The sequence below is a fragment of the Saimiri boliviensis genome, chromosome 7 (assembly GCF_048565385.1).
Source record: "Saimiri boliviensis isolate mSaiBol1 chromosome 7, mSaiBol1.pri, whole genome shotgun sequence".
Classification (NCBI taxonomy): domain Eukaryota; kingdom Metazoa; phylum Chordata; class Mammalia; order Primates; family Cebidae; genus Saimiri; species Saimiri boliviensis.
This window is the reverse complement of record NC_133455.1, coordinates 112,176,145-112,201,728: the sequence shown is the minus strand read 5'-3', so window position 1 is coordinate 112,201,728 and position 25,584 is coordinate 112,176,145. Positions and strand designations below refer to the sequence as shown.

At 36.6% G+C, this 25,584-nt stretch overlaps 1 protein-coding gene across 3 annotated transcripts in view; it reads left to right on the top strand.

Moving 5' to 3' along the window:
* PIK3C2G (phosphatidylinositol-4-phosphate 3-kinase catalytic subunit type 2 gamma) overlaps positions 1–25,584 on the top strand; it is a 381,818-nt gene that overhangs the window by 119,274 nt on the left and 236,960 nt on the right. For all 3 annotated transcript variants that reach the window (XM_074403237.1, XM_074403236.1, XM_039461721.2), the window contains exons 13-15: positions 1,721–1,852; positions 11,264–11,378; positions 20,926–21,059. In XM_074403237.1, the coding sequence (XP_074259338.1) occupies positions 1,721–1,852; positions 11,264–11,378; positions 20,926–21,059 (381 nt within the window). The remainder of the gene's footprint in view (positions 1–1,720; positions 1,853–11,263; positions 11,379–20,925; positions 21,060–25,584) is intronic.

The following is a 25,584-nucleotide window of genomic DNA, read 5'->3' as shown; positions in this document are numbered from 1 at the left end:
GAACTAAATTAACTTCCACTTATCCCCAAGGATAGATGCTGCGCACACTGAAAAGAAGGAGTCACCCATGTTTGATTTGAAACTTTGGGTAAAATCTCTTCCCCAGTCTCCAGATTCGAAAGCCAACTCCTAGTGTGAGAAGATGCTTAATATCACCTGAGGCCTCAGCTGGGTAAACTTTGGTCAGCACCTTTCAGTTGGACAAAAGGCTTTGGTCATGATCCATATTCTAATAATCACCTACTTCTCAAACAACTTTACATCAAAGTTCAGCTGGAAATGCCAAGGCCGGTAGATTCTGTTTATTTCTCTCACGCCTCATGGCCGTCAGATATCATCCCATCAAACTGCTCAGTCACTCCTCAAGTCTCTTTCCTCTTTCTCCTTCCCATTCATCAGTGATTCATCTCCCATGACTCTGGCCCTGTCTGCCAAACTTTGTTCTGATTTTCTCATTCTTGTTTGGCATTCTCATCTGCTAATAAACATATCTCCCCATCTCAGCTCCTAGAAAAAATTTTCTTTCATCTCCTTATCTCACAAATAGTTCCTTCCCAAACGCCATGCTTCTCTGAAGCATTATCATATAATGATCATATAATTGACATATGTTCGTATAATGATCATATATGAGAATCTGTTTATATAATTCTATGCAATTGAGATGACTCCAGAAAAGAATGAATGGTACATGTGTTTCTGCCCCTATTAGAGACATCAGATCACAGTCTCAACTTACTGTCAAAAGACCCTTCTCAAACAATCACATCACCCATGTATATCCCACCCAGTCTCATAGTATTATTTAGGACCTTCTGGACACTTGCTTATATATATATTGATGGCTCCAACTCAAACTTGAGTTTTTCTCACCAATTAAAAATTTTGTGACTATCCTTAGCCAATTTTACTTGCTAGCATTTGTAATCCATCCAGGATCTGAGCTCAGAGAGTCTTGACTTTATTATATCCAGAGATTGTATATGTGTTACATTTCAGTGACCATCCCCCAAATTCCTAGGACCTCATCATGACCCAGAATGGTCCACATTTAAAATGGCAAACAACTTTCTACACTTTGGCTCCATTTTTCAAATATTTCTTCTTGACTTTAGGGAGAAGTTCAAATATCTTTGCCTGGCATGTAGAGCTCTTAAGCAATCTGGCAACCACCCATCTTTCTAATTACATCCTCCACAGCTTCCCCTATCAATTTGACTTCTTTTGTTCCAGCCACAATGAACTATTCACCATTTCTCAGATACACCTAATCTTTTATCCATATATGGCCTTGTCTGTGCTTTTTCCTCTTTCTGGAATCTACTTTTTCAAATCTCCATCTCATTATAGCTAACCTAATCTTTCAGAAACATTTTGAGTTATTTCCTGCCTTCTCCAGCTCCCTAACACAATGTCCTTCTAAGTCTGTTTTTCATCTGTGCTTGCAACAACTTAAGAATAAATGTTCAAGTTATTGTAACTATAAATATACACTTACATGTCAACATTATCCGGAATAATTTTCACCAGTTGACAAAATTTCACTATTCTACGTACTTCTGTTAAATTCCCATTTTTACAAGATCAAACAAAAAACTTCAAGAGGCTGTCTCTATTCAAATAAATATCTTTGTCCCAGACCAGTACAATGATAAGAATGTTCTTATTAAAATATCAGTACAATTGGGTAGGTGATGCTATGTCTTTCTTTTATTCTTAGGATCAATTTTCCTCTTGAAATAAAGTCACTTCCAAGGGAATCCATGCTCACTGTAAAACTGTTTGGGATTGCCTGTGCAACCAACAATTCAAATTTATTGGCGTGGTCTTGTCTTCCATTGTTTCCAAAAGAGTAAGTATATCAATTGTGAGTAATAAGCCTGTCATTTCAATAAAACATTCTTAGAAGTAAATATTTTGCAGTATATGGCATAATGAGGAAATCAAGGCATTTTATTCTAAAATTGACATAGTTCAATGTAAATTGTGACTACTGAAAGCAGAACTGAAAAGTAAAATTGTAGAAACGGCTTTAGAAACAGGACTCATGCTCAACTTGTTAGCTGGGTCATTCATAATGAAAAGGTATTGGTATGACTAATCTCAATTACTTTTTCTTCTCTGACCAGCTGATTTCTTTGGAATTAGTAATTCAAAATGATTTGGATTAATACTGTCATTTAGAAAAAATGTAAGTCATGGAATTCTGGCTAAAGTAAAATTATATAAAGTAACTGGCTTACTGAGCTTTTCTTGCCAAGAAGAAATATTTAGTAACTTTAATGTGATATTTTTCAGAAAACTAAGTCAATTATATATTCAGATATTCTCTCAGAACTAACGATCATTGTAAAATGAAGTGTTGATTTAACCATAAATCTTAGAAACTGTTAATATTCAGAATAATTGATAAAATCAATTACATGATTTTCTATGGTATTAGGGAAAAAGCATTTTTTAAAAATCAATCATTTTTCATATGGCTACTCTTGCTTCAGAATCAAATGATAAAATTCAGGACTTTGGATAAATTAAAACATATATTGTAATGTTAATATTTTTATAAACTATGTTTCTGCCCCTGCTGTTTTAGAAAGATATGGTAATGCAAAAATATTTTTTAATTGCATTAGTCTTTATTTTCCAGACCTAATCAATATGAAAAATTATTAGCAACCATAATAGATATTTAAAAATCTTCTTTGTGGTATTATTTCTGATGTACACTGTGTGTGTTTGTGTGTTGCTCTGTTATTTGTTTTCATGTTTTAGCCCATTTCTATACTGGTGTTCCTTGAAGACAAGGAATGTGTATATCTTTGTCGCATCTATCATCTAATGTAGCACCTCATACAAACAGGCAATCAGTACAGGTTTGTTTACTAAATTGAACTGAGCGGGGGAAAAACAGTCCCTATAGAGGAGATAAAGAATGAATTAAGATTTCAAAGTCTGTAAGCAACAGGTTAGCCCTAAAAGCAGTACCTATTGCTATTAGCAGACATTTCAAAGACATAATTTGTGTGCTAAGTATTTTATTTTCTTTCTCACTAGGAGCAGCTATACAAGTGTCCTTCCTTCTCATAAGTGAGTTTCCTTGAAGTTTCACCTGCAGTATTTCTAAGATCTATCATTTTTTTGTAGAATATTTCTAATTAGTCATGGAAAAAAGAAGGTTAAGTCCATGTTACTCTCCCCTCATGTAACATACTACTTGCACATACAAATCAATGAACACTAAACATATAATAATTTAGAAATATTTTTGTCTTTAAAACTAATCTTGAAGGCATTTTTCCAGATGATCATGATAGTAAAAATACCACCTCCATGTTGTTTTGTCATATGTCACTTACCATTGGTAAGCATTTTACAGACGAGTGGTCATAGAAGATGAGCATTTGTGAGAAATGGCATCTGGGACTGATCCTAGGTGGTATTTTTTAAGGGGATGTGTCAAAATTATAGATGATGAGACATCAGAAAATAAAACTCACTTCAACAAGTACTCAATAAGCATTTCTTTTTTTTTTCTTTTTTTTTTTTTTTTTTGAGACGGAGTTCTACTCTTGTTACCCAGGCTGAAGTGCAATGCCGCGATCTCAGCTCACCGCAACCTCCGCCTCCTGGGTTCAGGCAATTCTCCTGCCTCAGCCTCCTGAGTAGCTGGAACTATAGGTGCATGCCACCATGTTCGGCTAATTTTTTTGTACGTTTTGTAGAGGCAGGGTTTCACCATGTTGACCAGGATGGTCTTGATCTCTTGACCTCGTGATCCACCCACCTCGGCCTCCCAAAGTGCTGGGATTACAGGCGTGAGCCACTGCGCTTGGCCCCAATAAGCATTTCTAAATATTTTTTTAAAAACCTATTTCTCCTGAAAATCAGAAAATCTGCTTTTGTCCTATGCTGGATAATTTAAGGAAATACAGATATTTTTAAGAAACCAGAAACACATCACATGGTGCAACTGGGAGGCTGGGAAGACTTGACTTTGCTCATTGCTTCAAGTTACAAAGATTCTAACACAATTTATTTGATGCAGATCTTTCAAATCAAAGCAAATTGGCAACTTAATTTTATTTTCTTTCATGGGATAATCCCTGCTCATAAACATTTGATATTGAATCTGTTTTTTATTACAGTTCAAATTGCCCATAGCTAGCCATGTGGAACTATAATGAGTGCTTATGTCATTGTTTTTTCCAACACATATATCAACTGAAAATATGCAGAATTAAAGGTTTCTGATCTCTTTGTGGTTTCCAGAAGTGTATTTCAGACGAACCAATGGTGATTAAACTCAGGTACATCAGTTACGGCTGCATCAACAAAGTCTGAAAATAAAAATAAACTTCTACATTTTCAAGCATGCAAACTTATCTTTAATTCTATCTCAAAAAGTCTCAAGTCCAAAAGTAAATTTGGCCCACAGAAGCTTTATAATGCTGTCTTTTGCAGACAAGGCTTCCACCTCATCTACATTTGTAATGTCACCACAATGTAGTGAGAAACTGTTATCCTTACCTCAACAGTTTCCATGAGCTCCCTCCCCTATTCAAGTTCAAATATAATAGTATGGTAATTACCTAGCATTTCTAAATTGTGGTAAGCTACTTCAGCACAGAGATTCTCAACCCTGATTAAACCGTAGAATTTTCTGAGGAGATTTAAAACTAAACACAAAGCCCAAGCATGCCCAAAGATTCTAATTTAATTGGTCTGTGATCTGGCCTGAGTACCAGTATTTTTAAAGCTCCCAAGATGACTTTAAAATCTTGAAAAATTAGGATGTTTTCATAATTTCAAAAAAAGCCTAAAATAAATCTTATTCTCAAAATAGTTAGATTCCTTAGACAATTCCCCAGTAGCCAACCCTGACTCCATTGTATCAAATCGTTTCAGATATATCTTCAAAATCATATAACTGAAAAAAAAATTGTAGATGAGAATTTCTTATCATTTTTTCTTCTATCCAAGAGAGACCCTCAGTTAGTCCAAATATGTCATTTACAAGCAAAGAACTCTATGATGAATGAAGAGTTAAAAACCAGCAATTAGCACCAGGCTACTTATAAATAGAACAAAAACTAGAATGCATGTCTGAGTTTTACTACCTTAAGCTGCCTCCCTTCCTGCTCTTAGGTCCCATGTCTTTCTCCATAAACACTCTGTAAACATTTCACTACCCTACAAGAGGGATGTATTTAGATGTTGTCCCCTCTAAATCTCATACTGAATTATGGTCCTCAGTGTTGGAGGTGGGTCCTCGTGGTAGGTGTTTGGGTAATGGGAGCAGATCTCTCATGGCTTGGTCCTGTCCTTGAGATAGTGAATAGGTAGTCACAGATCTGGTTGTTTAGAAGTGTGTGGCACCTCCTCCCACCTGGTTCTGATCTCACCATGTGAGAGACCTGTTCCTCCTTTGCCTTCTGCCATGAATGTAAGCTTCTTGAGGCCTCCCCAGAAGCCCAGCAGATGCCAGCACCATGCTTCCTGTAAAGCCTGCATAACTGTGAGCCAGTTAAACCTCTTTTCTTTTAAATTGCCCAGGCTCAGGTATTTCCTTACAGCAATGCAAAAATAGCCTAACCCAGAAAATTGGTACCAGAAGTAGGGTATTGCTATAAAGATATCTGTGGATGTGGCATTAGAACTGGGTAACAGGCAGAGCCTGGAAGAGTTTGGACCACTCAGAAGAAGATAGGAAAATGAGAGAGTTTGTGTTTTCTGAGAGACCAGTTAAATAGTTGTGGCCAAAACACTGATAGTGATATAAATTCTGTAAAGGCTAACGAGGTCTCAGATGGCAATAAGGAACTTATTGGGAGCTGAAGCAAAGGTTACTCTTGTTATGCCTTAGCAAGGAATTTGGTTGCATTGTGCTCATGCCTTAGGAATCTGTGGAAGTTTGAACTTAAGAATGGTAACTTAGGGTATCTGACAGGAGAAATTTCTAAGTAGCAAAGGGTCCAAGAGGTAGCCCGGTTGCTTCTAACAGCCTCATCTTAGATGCAGGAGTGAAAAAATGACTCAGAATTAGAATTTGTATTTAAAAGGAAAGCAGAGAATAAAAGTTTGGAAAATGTGCTGCCTGGCCATTTGGCAGAGAAAGAAAAAGCATTATCAGGAGAGAAACCGAAGTGGGCTTGGAGCAAGTTCTTGTTAGACATATTTGCATAACTAAAAAAGAGCCAGGTGCTGATAGCCAAGAAAATGTGAAACCCTAGGAGGAAAGAATGGTTTCTAGGGACAGGCCTAGGGCCCTGCTGCTGTGTGCAGCCTCAGGGCACTGCTCCCAACATTGAGGTTGCTCTGGCTCCAGCCTCAGATCAAAGTGGCTCAGGTACAGCTTGGACCACCACTTTGTAAAGTGCAAGCTATAATCTTTGGCAGCTTCCACAAGGTGTTAAATCTGCAAGCACACAGAGTGCAAGAGTGAAGGAAGCTTAGCAACCTCCACCTAGATTTCAAAGAATATACTGGAAAGCCTGGGTACTCAGGCATAAGCCTGTTACAGGGGCAGATTCCTCACAGAGAACCTCTAGTGGGGAACTGCAGAAGAGAAATATGGAGTTGGATTCTTCACAGAGTCCTTACTGGGGCACTGCATAGTGAAGCTGTGGGAAATGGGCCACCGCTCTCCAGACTCTGGCATGGTAGAGTCACTAGCAGTTTACTAACTCATCATAGAAAAGCCACAGGGGCAAAGCTGACCAAGTTCTTAGGAACCCACCATTGTATCAGTGTGCTCAGGATGTGGGATATGGAGTCAAGGGTTATTTTTAGAGCCTTAAGATTTAATGACTGCCCTGCTGGGTTTCAGACTTGCGTGGGACCTGTAACTCCTTTCTTTTGGCAATTTCTCCCTTTTGGAATGAGAATTTTTACCCAATTTCTGTATCCCCATTTTATCTTGAAAATAAATAATTTGTTTTGATTTTATGGGCTCATAGATGGAAAGAACTTATCTCTAGATGAGACTTTGGACTTGGACTTCAGATATTTGAGTTAATGCCAGAATGAATTAAGACTTTGGGTGACTATTGAGAAGGCATGATTGCATTTTGCAATGTCAGAAAGACATGAGATTTGAGGAGCCAGGGGAAGAATAATATAGTTTGGATGTTGTCTCCTCCAAATTTAGTGTTGAATTGTAGTTTCCAGTGTTGGAGGTAGGACATGGTGGGAGATGTTTAGGTCATGAAGATGAATCCCTCATGGCCTGGGGCTGTCCTTGAACTAGTGAGTGGGTACTTGCAAGATCTGATTGATTGGCAGTGTGTGGCATGTCCTCAAAATTTGCTCCCACTCTCACCATGTGAGACACCTGTTCACCCTTTGCTTTCCACCATGATTGGAAGCTTCCTGAGGCCTCCCTGAAAGCTGAGCAGATGCCAGCACCATGCTTCTTGTAAAGCCTGCAGAATCATGAGTCAAGTAAACTTCTTTTCTTTATAAATTACTCAATCTCAGGAATTTCTTTTTAGCAACACAAGAATAGCCTAACACAACAGGGTACCAGCTCCGCCTTGCCTAGACTCTACTCTTGTTCATGATACCTATTAGACATAATAAAGTCAGCAGCTCAGATAATTTTATAACATCAGATCCTTTGGTGCTACAAATTCTTTGGCTCCAAGATGCCAGCAATGGACACATAGAATACTATGGCTAAGATTGATAATTGTTTTATGTAAACACCTTATCATTTTGCTTGAGGAAAAGTGACCCAAAGAGGGTAAACCAGCCCATCTGTTCTCCCGGTGTCACAAATTTTGTGTTGGTTTTTTTGGTCAACGAATTTATAAAATATATTTAAATTGAAAAGTGTCAAGACTACTCCAGAACAAATATTTTGAAATATTATGTTTAGCAGTATAGTCCTTCTAATGGCATCATATTAAAAAATCTCAAAGTATAAGAGTGATTCCATGGATGTGTTTTGTCAAGAGAATTTATAAACCCATAGCCCAGCCTAACTGACATCTTCCTACCATCTATCTGAAGCTCACCCTCAACTACTAGCAGAACCCCAAAGCTATATCAAAACTCTGAAGATCATTGATTTTGTCCAAGAAGCTCAAAAAAGTTAAGCTAATAAAGGGAAGGTAAATAATAAAGACAGGCTCCAGATGTCCTGACACAAAGTCTGGTGTTTTTTCCATTACATGGAACTCTTTTTTGTATATCCCGCCTTCAAAATATTTCATTTTAACTAACTTAATAAATGTTTTCACAGTAGTAATACTTTAAAAAATGACCAGTTGTCCCATTTGCCTGGTCTTAAAAGTTTCTATTTTCATCTTCTTTCTGAGAACTACCAACACTCTTAGATGTATCTTTTCACATTTCAATTTCACATCTCAATTTCCTCATCTTCTCTATATTCTCTATTTAATGAAGTCTATGGAAATGTGTTCCCTCCATTAAGCTTCCAGCATCTAAAAAGATTTTTAGGCAAATTTTATTATCAAAAAGTAAATTAATATCAAACACATGAAGAACCTCCATAATAGTGCCAAACATCTATTTCCTTTCCCCTTCGAATGACTTTAAGTTGTGTATATATTAGCCTTAATGGATATCTAGAAGTTCATTCACCCTACACCCTATTTTTTTGATAGATTGCCCCATACACACACCTATGTCAAGTGTTCTGACTTCACTTTGACACATGTGCCTCAGGGTTAAAGCCTTGGTGATTATTAATACATCCAAGATTCAATATGAGGACAGTAATTACCATCAAATTCTTGAGTCTCCTCATCCTCTGTCAAGATCTCTTAGATCATTCAGATTTCTGGATTAAAGCATAGCCAAGACATACATATATATGATAAGACCACAAATATAATACATTCCACAACTTAAGTGTGTATAAATAATGCAACTCCTATATCACACTCTTCCTCATGAGCTCCCACCCTGTAACTAATGAGAAGAAATAAAGTTCCATCTGTGACAAAGTATTAGTTCAGTAACTTTTAATAGTCCCTTTAGAAATATGCAGTCTCTTCTGGATAAAAATGCTGGGTCACTCAGATAACTTTCTTACTCTCTGGTTATCTTCCTAGGAAGGGGAAAGGATATGTAAGAAAAGGAGAAAACAAAAAAACATCAAAACAGATTATTTGCCCTGGTGACCTCTGATACCCAAATCAAAGCCCCTTTTTAAGCTGATAGATGCTTGTTACAGCTGAAGTCTGCAGCTCATGACTGGGGCTCCCCCAGCTTGGTCAGGGTTTCCTGGGAAGCCCTGGGTGACTCAGGCTTTCACAGGCACCATGGAGCGTTCTGAGGTTTGCCAATGACTCCCAGTTGACCCCAGGTTGAATGGTCCAATCAGATGCCCTTATTACAGAAGCCCTTATTCCCACCAGGGAAACTCTGGAAACTCTCCCTCTCAAAAATCTTTAGATATTTCCAGATCCCATCTTATCTACACAGAACCCGGAGAAGGCCCAGCAAAGCTGAACTCTCAAGTTCCTCCTGCCTGTTACTCACATAATGCCCAGCCTAATGGCCATGCCACACGTAGTACAGAAACACTCAAGAGGTGATTTCCTTCCAGGATCTGAAACAGAGTGCGAAGAGGAGCTCCTCTGCCTTCAGCATTATGTTTTTTGCTCACTGATCTCACACGTCTCCCCATCTGCTTGCCAAAGCAGAGGAGAGGCAAACTGGGACGCCTATGTCAGCCTTGCTTATTCGGCTCCTTCTTTCTCTGTCTTCTACTTCTCACCCTCCCAAATTCCCAGGAAGTGATGGGCTTTTCTTTCGTCATGTTCTCCTATCCTATACAGCACATCCTCCTCCTTCCTCACTTCTGTTGATTCTTTTCCACACACAGAAACATTGTCTCCAAATACTGTGGAGAACATTATGACCTCCAAGTTTGGTGTTAGACATGTTTCTTTCTCCTCTAGCATTCTGCCTAACACTAATTCAAAACTTTTCCCAGGCAGATGGGGCTTTGGCCATTTGGGGTGAAGGTCATATGCCCTGAAAGGCAAAAAGGAAAATTACAATAATAATTTTCTAATCTTCACCTCTATTAAACTAATCCTTACCTTCCTAATACTGGCCCCCCAATATTGTTATACCAAGACAGATTTTCTTCAGGTATGGGAGGGATGCAACAAAGAAACAAAGACTTAAAATTTGTCCTGCTAGAAGAATATTCTTAAGTTGTAGAAATCATCTGCCCATATTTTAATAAAGCAAATTATATTCCCCTAGGCAGGTATTTGCTTACAATATCTTTAAATAGAAAAAATAATAAAAGAGGCAGTCTTCAGAAAGCTAAAGGTCTAAAGAAAGCTTTATTTGTTGAATGTCTTCCTCATATTTTGCATAAGATATGTTAAATGGCAAGATGGAATTATATATTGCCTTTAGAAAAACTCACTTGATGCATTAAAGTTCTTTATAAACTTAAATTTAATTTTGTTGACTTGCAGTTTTGCATTTTCAATTTGGCGTATTAAAATCAAAGACTGTTTTCCATGATTTTTGGAACATTTTTCTGATATTCTGACTCATATACATAGCCAGGTATGACTTCTTTTCTAATTTATACAAGGATCTGTGGATTTGGATGTTACTGAAGCTGTTAAAACCATGCACGAACTCTTGCCTGTTTAAAGCCTTTCCTGTATGTACTCTCATTTACTATGGTAATTTACCACCAATTTTTAAACATTTAGAATATGAATAATCTTTCTATTTATGCATAAGAAAGCGTTTCCTCTGTGAAGCCCCATAACTATTCTTATTCTGCAAATCATATGCTATACTAATTTAAATCTTTTTTCTATAAATTTAGAACTTATATCTTTAAAGGTTCCCAGGGATTTAGTCACTCCATGGAGCAAAATATGTTCTGAAGAGTTGACATCTGTATTGATTTAAGGCAGTTGTAACTCCAAGAATATAAATCTAAAATTCTTAGTTCTACCTTATAATCACTATTGATGGCAATTAAAACTAAATGCTATCCATTAGAAACCACTGTGGGTAAATAATTTTCTCATGTGAAAAATAAATGTAGGCTTCTACGAAAATAGCCATGCATGTGGTATATTAGAAACGAACTGTTAATCAGTGTCTAGGCTGGTGGACTATCTCATTTCTTTTCCAGCAACTGAATAAAGCCACTATAATAGCTGATTATGTTTATATTCCAAAAGAAAACATTTATAGATAATAATAGCTTCCATCATGAAGTGACCCTTGTCTGTCTGTGTATTGTCTTTTGCAGAAAATCCATTCTCGGGTCTATGCTATTCAGCATGACATTTCAGAGGGAGCCTCCCATAGAAATGATAGCTCCAGGAGTGTGGGATGTAAGTCAGCCATCCCCAGTGACCCTACAGGTAAGTGCCAGGCTACAAGATTAAAGTACACATGGCAAGTATTAGTTGACAAGTAGTTTGTTGTCAGTACAGAAACAATTTCTTCTAGGATCACACATTTTAATAGTCTTCTCTGCCTTCAGCCTTCTGGGATTTGTGAAACCTCTACTGCTTTTATTTTATGTACAGTACTCTCAAAGCACTTTTATCCCAGCTTATATAATGGCAATTTCAAAACATTCTCTATCCAACAAGGTCATGTTGGAGAACTATGGAGTGTTTGCCATTAGTATACTCATTACGGCCATTCACTTTTCTTTCTATTGTCTAAAAACAGTCATTGGTATGAATTATGAACTTGGTATCCTATTCACACCTGCCTCAGCTTTGTGTCATATTTCTTTAAAATCTCTTCTGTTGCATGTTTCTAAAATGACTAGCAATTAACTGAGTAGTAGGAAAGAAACTGGAAACAAATTGTCCTTTTTTCTTAAAGTCTGTCTACTCTGTGTGATTTGCAATCATAAATGAAAGGTGGTAAATGACTTCAGGCTTTGATCCTTACTGCTTATAGCTCCTTATAGGTTCCCAATTGCAGTTCATCAGATTGGTTGGAAACTTGAGGCGTGCACAGTCTCATACACAGAAATGCATGGAACATGCATGGAAAATGCATGGAATTTTTCCTCTACAGGAAAAATTAGAATATGTTCTCTGGGCAGCATCCTTTAGAACAGAGTTCTTCAACCTTACCAGTATTGACATTTTGGACAAGAAAATTCTTTGTTGTGGGGACTGTTCTGTGCATTTCAGGATGTTTAGCATCATCCCTGGCTTCTTTCCACTGGATGCCCAAGGCACTTTCTCAGTTCTGACCATCAAAGAATGTCTCCAGATATTATCAAATGTGCTTTTGAGAAATGGATTTCCTCAGCTGACATCACAGCTCTAGAGGAAGTTAGTAGAGTCTTCAGACTCTTAAGTTTCCAGGCTTGTGGTGAAAGGTTTGGGACACAGAGTTGAGAAAATGTGCAGAAAAATATTTAACTTGGAAAGGAAAAATTAATGCTAATTAAAAATATGGCATCACATTCTTGCAGAGGAAGATTCAACCAGATGACACCTAAAGATCCACTTCTAATCTGTGGGCATGTTAAAAAAGGATGCTTATTCAGATTAGATGTTGGCACATCATCAGAGACACTCCACACATGGTATCTTATTAATTAGCATTTGTTGTGTTTTAAAAGAACAAAACGATAAATATAATCCATTAATAAAAAGGAGAGACTCATCACAAACCCAGTAAATATATTCAACAAATGAAGAAAAATAGCAAAATTCCAGAGATTCAATTCAATCACACTTTATTCATGTTTTATATATGACTACTATGCTCCAAACGTTATGATAAACACTCTTACAAAAATGAGCAAATACGTAATACTAAGCCAGGAATTCAAGGAATGCAAAATCCAGCTGGAGAGACAGACTTTCACAACTCACTCTGATGTAATGTGACAGATACTATACCCATTGTAGGAACACTAACACAATGAGAATAGCAATGCATATGCCTGAGGGAAAGTAAAAAAAATGTATGAAGTCTGGGGACAGACATCCAGGGGACATGACATTTGAATGCCCTTTAGAGAATGAGTAAATTCTCACTAACGAGTTTAAGTGGGAAGGATTATCCATCATGAAGGAATGCACAATGCAAACACACAGATTCAGGAAAGAGTTGGCAGTTTCAAAACATGGCAAGTTAGTTAAGATTAAAGAATAAATTATGTGAGAAACAGTGGTAAAAAGTGGAAAATCATAGGGTACTAGATTGTGTACCAGGTTTGTATATGATTATCTGGGCAGTAAGTCATAAAAAGTAGTTCTAGCAATTGTAGAAAATGCCTTAAAAAACAAGAAGATTAGATATATGAACACATGTTTTTGTTGGTTTTGTTTTTGTTTGGATTTTTTGCATGTGTTTTATTGGTTGTTGGTTTTTTTCTTCATTTCTTTTTGAGACAGGGACTCACTTTGTCACTCAGGCTGAAGTGCAGTGGCATAAACATGGCTCACTGCAACCTCCACCCCCTGGGGTCCAACGATCCTGTCATCTTAGCCTCCCAAGTAGCTGGAACCACAAGTGCATGCCACCATACCCTGTTAATTTTTTTATTTTTATTTATTTATTTTTTTTTTGTAGAGATGGGAGTCTGACTATGTTGCTCATGCTGATCTTGAACTCCTGACCTCAAGCAATCTTCCTGCCTCAGCATCCCAAAGTGCTAGGATTACAGGTGTCAGCCACTGCACCCTGCCTGAACACTTGTTAAAAAAATATTTTAATGCCGGGCGCGGTGGCTCAAGCCTGTAATCCCAGCACTTTGGGAGGTCGAGGCGGGTGGATCACAAGGTCAAGAGATCGAGACCATCCTGGTCAACATGGTGAAACCCCGTCTCTACTAAAAATACAAAAAATTAGCTGGGCATGGTGGCACGTGCCTGTAATCCCAGCTACTCAGGAGGCTGAGGCAGGAGAATTGCCTAAACCCAGGAGGCGAAGGTTGCGGTGAGCCGAGATCGTGCCATTGCACTCCAGCCTGGGTAACAAGAGCGAAACTCTGTCTCGAAAAAATATATATATATTTTAGTCATTGAAGTTAAAGATCATAGGACCAAAATTAAGAAAAAACAATTAAATGGTAGATTTTAGAAACTTTTTTTAAACAGAAAGGGATACAATTATATGAAGGAAACATATAGGGAAACAGAGACAGAAACTTGAATTCCTGAGTTCATAGCAATATCTTCAGTTTTAAGAATGAACACAGAGAAAGAATAGACAGTCTTCAACAGAGTAATATGATGAATTCAATCTGAGATATATTGCATTTTATATAGACCTATGGGGTATCTAGGTGTAGGTATAAATCATCTTTCTTTAAGAGGACAGGTATATTTTCTATCAAACTATTTTATGACAGATACAAAACACCTCACCTTAATGAAAATTTTCAAGTATGACCATTGCCAGAGTTTTGTGGATATAAATTCATGATTTTAGGGTTCTATGGGGAGAGAACAGTGGTGGTGGTAGAAGAAGGGAAGAGAATCTATCAGATGAGAGACTATCCTTGATTCTTCTCAGATGAGGTGAATAATTCCTTTAGCAACACAGATTTTGGCAAGTGGAATCTGAAGGAAAATATCAAATATTCAATAATGGCACAGATTTCCAAGTAAATATCTGGATCCATAACAGAATTCATCTTTAAAGTAAGTGGAGGAAGGGCATGTAAATCATTCCACAGTATGCAAAAGTTAAACCAGCCCAAGTTTACAAAATCATTTGAAACTGTATAGATACATTAAAAGGCTCACAGCATAATTTTAATTGATGATGCAATATATAAGATAGAGTTATTAAGGTAGTAAAGTCAAACCTTTAATAGTGTCTATTTAATTACATAGTCAGCTAAATTTAGAGCAGAATCTTTCAACCTAAAGATTATGAGATGGTGAGGAAATTACAGTTCTGCATCCATTGTTTTGTTAGGGAGTTAGTAGAGTCTTGGGGAAAGACATCTGGCTGAGTTAGAAAATCTAGATTCTAGTCTTCTTTTACAGACAGTCTTACGACCTTGAACAAGTTGCCTAAACTATTTTTCCTCTGCATAATGAAAAGATTATACTAAGCCGACCTGACTTCCCTCTTCCGATGGTCCTGACTAGATGGTGGTTATTGCCACACTGCAGCCACACCAATATGACAAGGGATGTGATATGACACAGATGTGATTACTTCTAGTCAATACTTTTTTCAGGTCCTATGGTTGATTGATGTACCAACCAGAAGCAGTAGACAGAGTGAAATAGAATTTATTTCAGAAATGAAGGCAGGTACATAAGTTATTGCTTGACTCACTTAGCCTGGGTCTCCCTCAGCTTCCTGCCTCTCCCTGAATGCAGTCTAGTAGAACAGCTCTGTCACATATTTAAGCACTAAACACAAAGCTGTTTCGTAGAAATTAATGTGTTTCTTGTTCTACTCTATGTTCCATCATCATCATCATTATTATTATTATTATTATTATTATTATTATTATTATTTGGAGGCAGAGTCTCACTCTGTCACCAGGCTGGAGTGCAGTGGCAACTCAGCTCACTACAACCTCCGTCTCCTGGGCTCTAGCAATTCTCATGTCTCGGCCTTCCAAGAAGCTGGGATTACAGGTGTATGCCACCACACCCAGCTAATGTTTGTATTTTAGTAGAGATGGGTTTTTGCCATGTTGGCCAGGCTAGTCTCGAACTCCTGACCTCAGGTGATCTGCCTGCCTCAGCCTCCCAAAGTGCTGTCATCTGTATTTCCCGACTTCCTCTCCTCGTTTGTATCTAAAATCACCATATTCTGGCTTGCCACCACACTCGGTCAGGTGCCTGCTTATCCCTAGGTGCCAAACCCAGCGGTGGTTTTCAGTCCTCATCAGGCTACCCTCCCTCTGCTCTTCTTGGCACTGTCTGTCTCTTCCCCATGACTGAACTCCGTCGTCCTCTGGCTTCGGTGTTACTGCCCTCGCTTGTCTCCTTGCACTGCTCTCTGTCATGCTCTGTCTCCTTCCCATGGACAATTCTCAAAGGTCCAGTCTGCAGGCCGTGGCCACGCACAGTGCACATATTCTCCCTGGATGCTCTCATTCATTTCTTTTCTTTTCTTTCTTTTTTTTTTAAAAAAAAAAAAAAAACAGCTTTCTTGAGATATAATTCACATACCATACTGTCCTCCCATTTAAAGTGTGTAATTCAGTAGTTTTTAGTATTTTCACAGATATGTGCAACTATCGCTGCAATCAATTTCAGAGCATTTTCATCACATCAAAAAAGAAAGCCCATACTCCTTAGCTCTCACCTCTTATTCCCCCAAACTCCCTAGTCCTAAGGTACCACTGATCTTCTTTCTATCTCTATAAATTTGGCTATTTGGGTCAGTTCATTTAAATGGTATCATACAATGTGTGATCTTATTTGTGGCCAGCTTCCATCACTTAGCATAATATTTTCCAAGTGTGTCCATGTGGTAGTACCACATGATATTCATTCCTTTTTATATATTTCATACACATTTTTATACAATACTCTTACATTATTGTAAAATGTACATATGAATATACCATATTTTATTTGTTAATTTATCAGTCAGTGTACATTTGGGTTCTTTCCACTATTTAGCTATTAAGAATATTGCTGTTAGAAACACGTATGGACACCTTTTTTGTGTGAACACATCTTTCTTGAATGTATCCTTAGCAGTGGAATTACTGGTTCTCATACATTTCCAAGGCTTTTGTCTCAGTATCTGTGTAAGTGCATTTATGAGTCTGTATCTCATGTTCAGACTTCACACCTCAGGCTTCAGACAAATATAGCCACGTACTTGCTGAAACTCCCACCTGGATATTCTATTGGCAGCTTCAAATGAAACATGCCCCAAACTGAACCCACTTCCTCTCCAAAATTACTTTCACCCTCTGAATTCTTTATGTCTGTTCATGCCCCACATACACCTACCTGCTTTTCTTGCCTCCTCCCTCTTTATTTCTAGTCATATTCAGTCTATACAACATCTTTTTTAAATCATCAATTTATCTTCTATATTTTTCTTGTCTATCCTCTCAATTCCTCACCTCATCTGCTGGTTTCCTTGGCTTTAGTTTTGTCATTCTCTAATCCAAAATCTATATAGTCACAAGGGTGATCCTTCTAAAACTTAAATTTGAACCTGCCAGTTCCCTGCCTAGACTCTTCAATAACTCAGCACTACCCAGAGGATTAAGGCCAACCTCTGTAGCATCACCCCTTTCCCATCGCTTCTCTTGTTTGACACTTGAAGCTTCAGCAACTTTGAAAATGTTGTAGTTTCTGACATGCACTGTCCTGCTTTCACCTTATATGAATTTACGAATACTGTTCCCTGTCTGTAATGTGCCCTCTCCCCTTCACCGTCCACTGTCTACCCCTCCTCTGACTCTGTGTAAATGAAATTCATCTTTTGCCATCCCTGGACCCTCTAGAAATCTATCCTTACCCCCTCCTTTTCTACTCAAGCCAAGCCAAGTGCCATTGTTCTGCATTCGCATAAAACCCAGCAGCATTTTTTTCAACACATTCACCACAACATATTCCTTTCCACTGACAGTGAGCTCTGATGGCATTGAAGATATTATATCACAAACATCTAGCACAGTAGTTGGAAGAATGTATTTGTCAAATTAATGATATATATCCATATTTCTGATGACTACAAAAACACCACCCACAGATATATCTCAATTTAGCCCTTTGGTCCACTTATCCGAACGTGAATATCAAAATGTTTAGCTCTTCCTTTTATCTAAGTGGGATGTCTCCTTAAACCACAGATATTATTCACTCATTCAAAGTATTTTACTTTATCTAACATTTTAGTACATGCTTATCTTCCATTACCATCAATGTTAGGAAGAGGCACCAGTCTTATCGTTGATACAAAGTTTTTAGAACACATTATATTTTGAGTTCTAATGTAACATCCTTTTTTCTCATTCCAAAACCACCATATGGATCCCTCTTTTACAACTCCTTTTTTCAGACTCACCACAATTGCCACTCAATTAGCAGTTATCCTTCCTTCCTCTGAACTGCAATAGAACTCATGGTCTGACATGCATATGTCTTTTTTTTTTTTTTTTTTTTTGAGACAGAGTCTCACTTTGTCACCCCCACTGGAGTGCAATGGCATGATCTCAGCTCACTGCAACCTCCTCTTCCAGGGTTCAAGCAATTCTCTCTCATGCCTCAGCCTCCCAAGTAGCTAGAATTACAGGTGCACACCACCTTGCCTAGCTAATTTTTGTATTTTTAGTAGAGACAGTGTTTCACCATGTTGGCCAGGCTGGTCTTGACGTCTAGCCTCAAGTGACCTGCCTACCTCAGCTTCCCAAAGTGCTAGAATTACAAAGACGAGCACCCGTGCCCAGCACGTGTGTCTTATAATACCATTCTACACACAGTCCAGGTGGAAATTCTTTGAATAATCTGACAGAATCATAGGGACCCAAAATTGACCCGAGGCACCTTACTAGGGAAATTCACAACAGCTCCTGTGAGCAGTGCCAAGTCATGAAGCCAGGATAGAAATCATGGTGGCCAAGTGTGAAGGACAAAGGAAGGGCAGAAGTGAAGCAAGATGGATAAATGGAGCACAAGAAGTGGGTCTTTAGATGTGTAAGGAGGTGTGAATTAGAAGGAAGGATAACCAGGTTTGAATATATTCCTCTATCCCAAAAAACACCCCATATTTATGTTGTTGTTGTTATTGTTAAAATCAGGAGTGTATCCTCAAGGCTTAACCAGGAATATGATGAATGTCATGGCACATGCAGTAATGACATTTGAGTAGATCTCCTAGAGCATTCCTTTAAAAAGAAATTTGGGACCGAAACCAGGCTTGGTCAGCCATAGCCATAGAAGAAGAAAGAATAGAGTGAAGTGTTGGTCAGTACTGAGAGCACAACAGTGAAGCACAGCGGTAGGCTGTGTATTTATTATTCCCTAATTTAATTGTTAATATGTGTGCATTTTATCCTCAATTAGACTGTAAGTTAGCAGAAAATAATAGATACTACTTATACCTTCCATAAGGTATGGTGCTTAAAAGTGTTCTAAAGCAAATGCATTAAAGCATACTTTTGGGGAAATTTTCTCTTATAAAAAGTGCAAAAGGCAGCTAGGAGAAATTTCAGTATTTTCTATAGTAACTCAAGAAATCTGTAGCTATTTAACCTCATAATTCATGAAAAAATGCAATTTGATATAGGAGCTCACTCATGTATCAGAAATAAAAATTGTTTCCTAAGTAAAATATATACAAATAATGTATTACAGGTTTGTACACAGGGATTCTTTTGTATGCTCATCTACCACTCTCAGTTTTCTCATCCACCATGCCATTTACTTAGTATCAACATAAAATTGTACTAACTCATTAAGCGTTATTTAAAAATATTTGCCCATATAAAGAGTAGCATGTAACTTGCTCGTACTGGATGCCCTTCCCTCTAAGATACCAAAGTTCATCTTTCAAGATTAATCTTTGTCAAGAGATTAAACATTTGCCGTAATGTTTCAGTTAAGCTGTTCTGTTACTTATATCTTTTTTTTTTTTTTTTGAGACCGAGTCTCGCTCCGTTGCCAGGAGCCAGGCTGGAGTGCAGTGGCCACGATCTCAGCTCACTGCAACCTCTGCCTCCTGGCTTTAAGCAATTCTCCTGCATCAGCCTCTTGAGTAGCTGGGACTACAGGGGCACGCCACCATGCCCAGCTAATTTTTGTATTTTTAGTAGAGATGGGTTTTCACCATGTTTGCCAGGATGGTCTCAATCTCTTGACCTCGTGATCCCCCTGCTTCGGCCTCCCAAAGTGCTGGGGTTACAGGCATGAGCCACTGCGCCTGACCTACTTGTTTCTTTTGTCATGTTGGAGTAGTAATTGATACATTATAACATAGATTATATCAAAACAAAAATTTAACAAATATTAGGGGTTATAGAATAAAATCACTAAAACTTTTCAAATAAATAAGCTCTCAAATATATTAAACTGTATTTCAAATTGAAGCTCATACCATGTACTTTGTAAAGTTCCTCAATTTACTTTGAGATTCTAGCCTAACGTAATTCAGCAGAGAAAAATAGTGTCTGTGGGATTTCTAATATTAAAATAAGAAAAAGAACAGTATGTGTAATAACCTTAAGCAAGTCTATGGAGCCCTAAAATGTCCAGCTCATTTATGTAGTTTGGAACTGTCTTTTTTGTTAACTGTAATTTTATTTACTAAAATCAGATTCTGAATCACTGAAACTTGGTTTAATAGAAAGTACATTGAGCCAGGAACAAAGCCTGGATTTAGAACTGTCTATAAATCTGAACTACAGAACCGAAGCAGAAATATTCTATTTTACTTTTTACTAGCACAACAGTTCGTTATCAAAGAAGAGCTCACTCATTCGTACAAAATGATTCCCAGACTTGTAGATTTCATGAAGTAGAGATCAATATAGATTAACTCTTTATTTTCTCAGGTGGATTACATGAAAAAAGCATAATTTCCAATGTTAAATTTCATTATTTCACAAGGAGACATTTTAGCACTGAAATCTTAAATGAATATAATCTCAGCATTAACCAAAAATTTGGTTACATGTTCATCTATATGGAGAGGAGTATATTGTTACTATTTGTCTCATTTTCCCTCAGACAATATTACAGGTGACCCATCTATACCATGTGTATAAATGATTGGCTAAATACCTTGTATATTAAAATCCTAAGTCCAAGCTCTAAAAAATCTTTAAAAAATGATTACATATGTATTTTTAAAATATATATTTTAAAAATATAAATTGCACAGAAAAAATATAAATTATTCTGTTCTTTGGTTTCTGTAAAACTAAGATAGGAGTATTAAATTAATAATGTATTTTCAGACACCTTTAACACATGGCAAATCATTGCTTTCTTTTAGATTGATTTTCCAGCTACTGGGTGGGAGTTTATGAAACCTGATTCTGAAGAGAATAGAAGTAATCTTGTTGAAGAGCCACCAAAGGAACATTTAAAACATATTGCCAGACTTTCACAGAAACAGACTCCCCTACTGTAAGTGACCTAGGTCTTGTAAGTGAATTTTGCCTGCTGTTTATGATTTCCTCAATCATCCTTGAAGCATGATAACTTCAAAGAGTAAGCCTTCCTTCCTACATAACTCGTTTCATTTCTTAATGCCATGCTTGTTCCATGGTCAATTAATGTTTTGGAGGTAAATAACTAATTTTGTGGGCTTTTAACGATTTATTTCCTGTGGTCTTAAGGAAAACTAGAAAGTTTGGAAATTATTAAGTTCAAAATAACAAAGCAGAGAGTTGATTAGATATAAATCAGCACATAGCAGTGATAAACCATCTCCCAAACTTCCTTCCAGGGGGTAGGAGGTTGTTTTACTCGACAAGGAAAAACAACACTTAATTAAGGCAAATTTTAAAAAAGCAGAAAAGAAATAAGTCTTGTTTTAGCAGCACAAAATTAGTGACAAAGGGGTATTTTGTAAAATAATATCTTTGAATAGAAACAAAATCCTAGGGAGAACTGTTAGAGAATTAGTGGCATTTGTAGTTGTTACTTGGCAAAATGCATGTCACAGCTGGTTGTGCTCATGAATAATATACCAAAGGCATCAAACTAAGAAAGTCTCTCTCTCTCTCTCTCTTTCTCTCTCTCTCTCTCTCTCTGTGTGTGTGTGTGTGTGTGTGTGTATGTGGGGGGGAGGGGAGAGAGAGGATATGTAACATCATAAGGCACTTTACTGCAAGAGTGAAAAATAATGTAAAGGTTTTGAACAAGAGAATTATGTGATCAGAAGAATTTTGTTGAGTGATCTCTTTGATCACAAGTTGAAGAATGGATTGGAGAGGACATGGCAGTAGAAGCTAGCAGTGCAGTAAGGAGGTGAAGGTAACAGTTTAGGCAAGAGGTCATGATGGCTAGAACTAAAATATAGCAGTGGATAGTCATAGAAGTGGCTAGATTTGGGAGACACATTTTGGAAGTTGAGAAGATATAACTTGATAATTAATTAGAATCTTGGAGTAAGTCCATTAAGAAATTAAAGAATCAAAGTTAAGTCAATAGAGAATCCAAAATTTTGAGTTGATCAATGGGCCGATGATAGAGTCCTTTTCTGGAGGAGGACTCATTTTGGGCCATCCCATACTAGGGCATTGAGTGCAATCAGTGTTCTTTTGAGTAATCTTGCTACTTTCCTACTGTCTAATTTCAATGTTTATTACCATATTTCTCATTCACTTCAAGTCAGTGACATCAAATTCTGTTTTAAACTTCCAATGTGCAAGTCTTGCTCCCATCTCAAGGCTTCTTTATTTGATATTCCCTCTGCCTGACATACTCTTTCCTAAGTTCTTCATATTACTAAATTATCTCATCCTTTAGGTTTTCACTTAAATTTCACCTCAAAAAGTCCTTCTTTGACCACTCTGTGTGATGAAGCCTTTTTTCCCTCACTCTCTATCATATTACCTTTTATGTCATCACACTTAACACAAGCTATTATCCTGCTCACTCAGGTGTTTAGCTCTTGTCCCCTCATTAATTTGCAAGAACTGGCAAAGGCAAGGAACCCATCTCTCTTGTTTATCACTATATTTCTAATGCTATACACTGATAATAATATGTGTGAAATAAATAGGTTATAAGGACTGAATTGACCTTGCATAGTTTTCGGTATAAAAAGTTGCCTTAAAAACTGAAGACAAGGGAAGATCTCACAGACCTCATGATATATATATTGACAATCCATTGTCATTCAAGACTTAAGTGTCATTCTTAACTAGGTGAAGCATCTTCTTCTGTTTTACTTGAAAATGTAAGGCCATGTATTCAACAAGTGTGCCACTAATAAGAGGTTAACATATTTATACTCAGAGATTTTTAATATGAAAAAGATGCCTTGAAATTTTAAATATATTCAAACAAAAACAGGTCAAAACCAACAAATAATAATTATGGTAACTGCCTTTAAATATCAGAGGTTTGTGTTTTTAAACTAATGCCAGTAGATTCTAATTGTTTTATATTTCCATTTCTATTTAAGCTAATAACACTCATAAAATAAGCAACATTTTCCTCTGTTTCACCCACTCAAATACAATTATTAATGTTCAGTAGAGTACAGCTTTATTCTGGACTATGAAAACATATGGAAAACAGCCTTCAATGTGGTGAAACTTGTGTTAGAATCAGATTAACCTCAGTTTCCCAATACCACATTTTATCATTTAGTTGGTGACTTAATTATTCCATCTTTCAAACTGACCAAAAATAATCAGGGTGAGGAGGTTCAGACTCAATGAAATTCAGTGAAAATGTGCTTGTGATATTTGTAAAAATAAAAATTGAAAAAAAATTCTTCTTGATGTCAACCAAAAGAATGCTTCCAAACATAAACACGACCCCAGAATGAAATATGTAACAATTTTTCTAAAATAGATTAGTGCTTCTACTTATACCATGAAGAATATCTAGTGCAAGACTAATCCCCTTGACTGAGAGAATTATGAAAAGAGAAAAATAGATATGAAGCAACTGTTTTCATAAATTAAACAAACAGGACTTGAGGTAAGCCTTGGAATTAAAGTGGCTTTCAGCCTGGAGTCACTTTCTATACCTGGTTCCTCCCACATGACTTGGGAAGGTAGAATATAAGAAGAGAATGCAGCTCCTGATGAGATATTTTTAAAAAGGCAGAATTTAGAGTTCAGTGATGCTGAGGCAGCTGGCACCTTCAGAGCATCATACTGGAGAGCAGGATGGGAGCTACAGAAATCTGTATTGGAGTCTTAAATATTTAGTTGAGTGCTAAACTACTCATGAGCAGGTGGAAACGTTCCAGGGCCTACAAGAGAACTACTTCAGGGAGATGTAAAATAAATGTGATTTGAGAAGCCGCACAATTCGGGGAGACATAGAAATTCTGACCAATAAGCATGGAGAAAGCTCACAGGCCATTCCTTACAATAATAAAGAAACCAAAAAGATGCATATTAGGATTAAGTCCACTCTAGCCCTAGATTAAAGATTATAGTAGGCCCAACCTAACAAATCATAAAAACCAGTCTCAAAGAAATTAAGCTTATCTTCCAGTAATTGAACTGTCTACTAAAAAAATGAGATTCAACATCTGAAAAATAGCAGAATACTGACTCTCGACAATGTACTATTCTAAATGTCTAGCATGTAATCAATAATTTTAAAACTCTTTGAAAATGTCTACCATGCAATCAGTAACCAGGAAAGTAATTGAAAAGAATCAGGAAAATATAAACGTACCTGGGGACAGGAAGTGGTAAATAGAAACAGATCCAAAGAGTTTTAAATTAGCAAATAATGATTTCAATATAGCTGTTATAAAGATATTTAGTGATTTTTTTTAAAAAAGTATATGAAGGAACAAATGAAGCATATTACTAAAAAATGGAAATTTAAGAGCTAGAAACACAATACCTAAAATATTTGTTTAAAAAAAATAGAAAATGGTCTTAATAGATTGTGAAATGCAAGAAAAAAAGAACAGGGAGCCTGAAGTCAGGGCAATAAGAATTAGTCTCCATGTTGAAGTACAAAAAGAAAATAAACCCTGAAAATAATGACAGAACCTTGTGTCCTGACAGACAATATCAAACAATATGTGCGGATTGGACACAGCAAAAAGTAGAAAGATACTAAGGCAAAAAATAATTCAGGAGATGGACAAATTTGACAAATTTGATTTTTAAACAAATTAACCCACAAATATAAGAAGTAAAAGGCTTAGTAACCACAAAGCAAATACATAGTCTCTCTCTTTCCTTCCTTTCTTCCTTCTTTTCTTTCTTTTCTCTTTTCTTTCTCTTTCTCTTCCTCCCTCTCTCTCTCTCTCTCTCTCAGACACACACACACACACACACACACACACACACACACACACACCCCCACACACCCCAGACACCACCCAGGTATCTTATAAAGAAATTGCTGAAAAATAAAATAAATATAAAAATTTGAAACATCAGAGAAAATAAATAAATTACATATAGAGAAACAACTATAATATTAATATAATATTCTATATAAAATACTAACTACAGGATTGTCATCAGAAATGATTCAAGCCAAAAGTCAGTAGAATATTATTTTTGTGTGTTAAAAATGGAAACAACTTTTTCAAATTAGAACTCTATAAACAGTAAAATTATGTTTCAAAAATTAAGGCCAAATTGAGTTATTTTAACCAACTACAGCTTAGTGTATTATCAGTTCATTTATACTATATGAAATAGTAAGAAAAAAAAAAAAGTACTTCAAGATGGAATAAAATGATACTAGATGGAAACTCAAATTGATGAGAAGAAATAAAAATACCCCAAATAGGTAAATAAATAAAAATACTTTCATTTACACATTTATTAATTTCTTTTAAAAGTGATTAAAGAAAAATGAATTGCAATGTATTGAGTTTATAATATATAAAAAATAAAATTTATAATAATTTCAATAAAAATCAAATGGAAAATGGAAGTATATTGTTTTAAGGTTTTTTAAATTTTATGTGAAAAAGCATAATATTAATTCA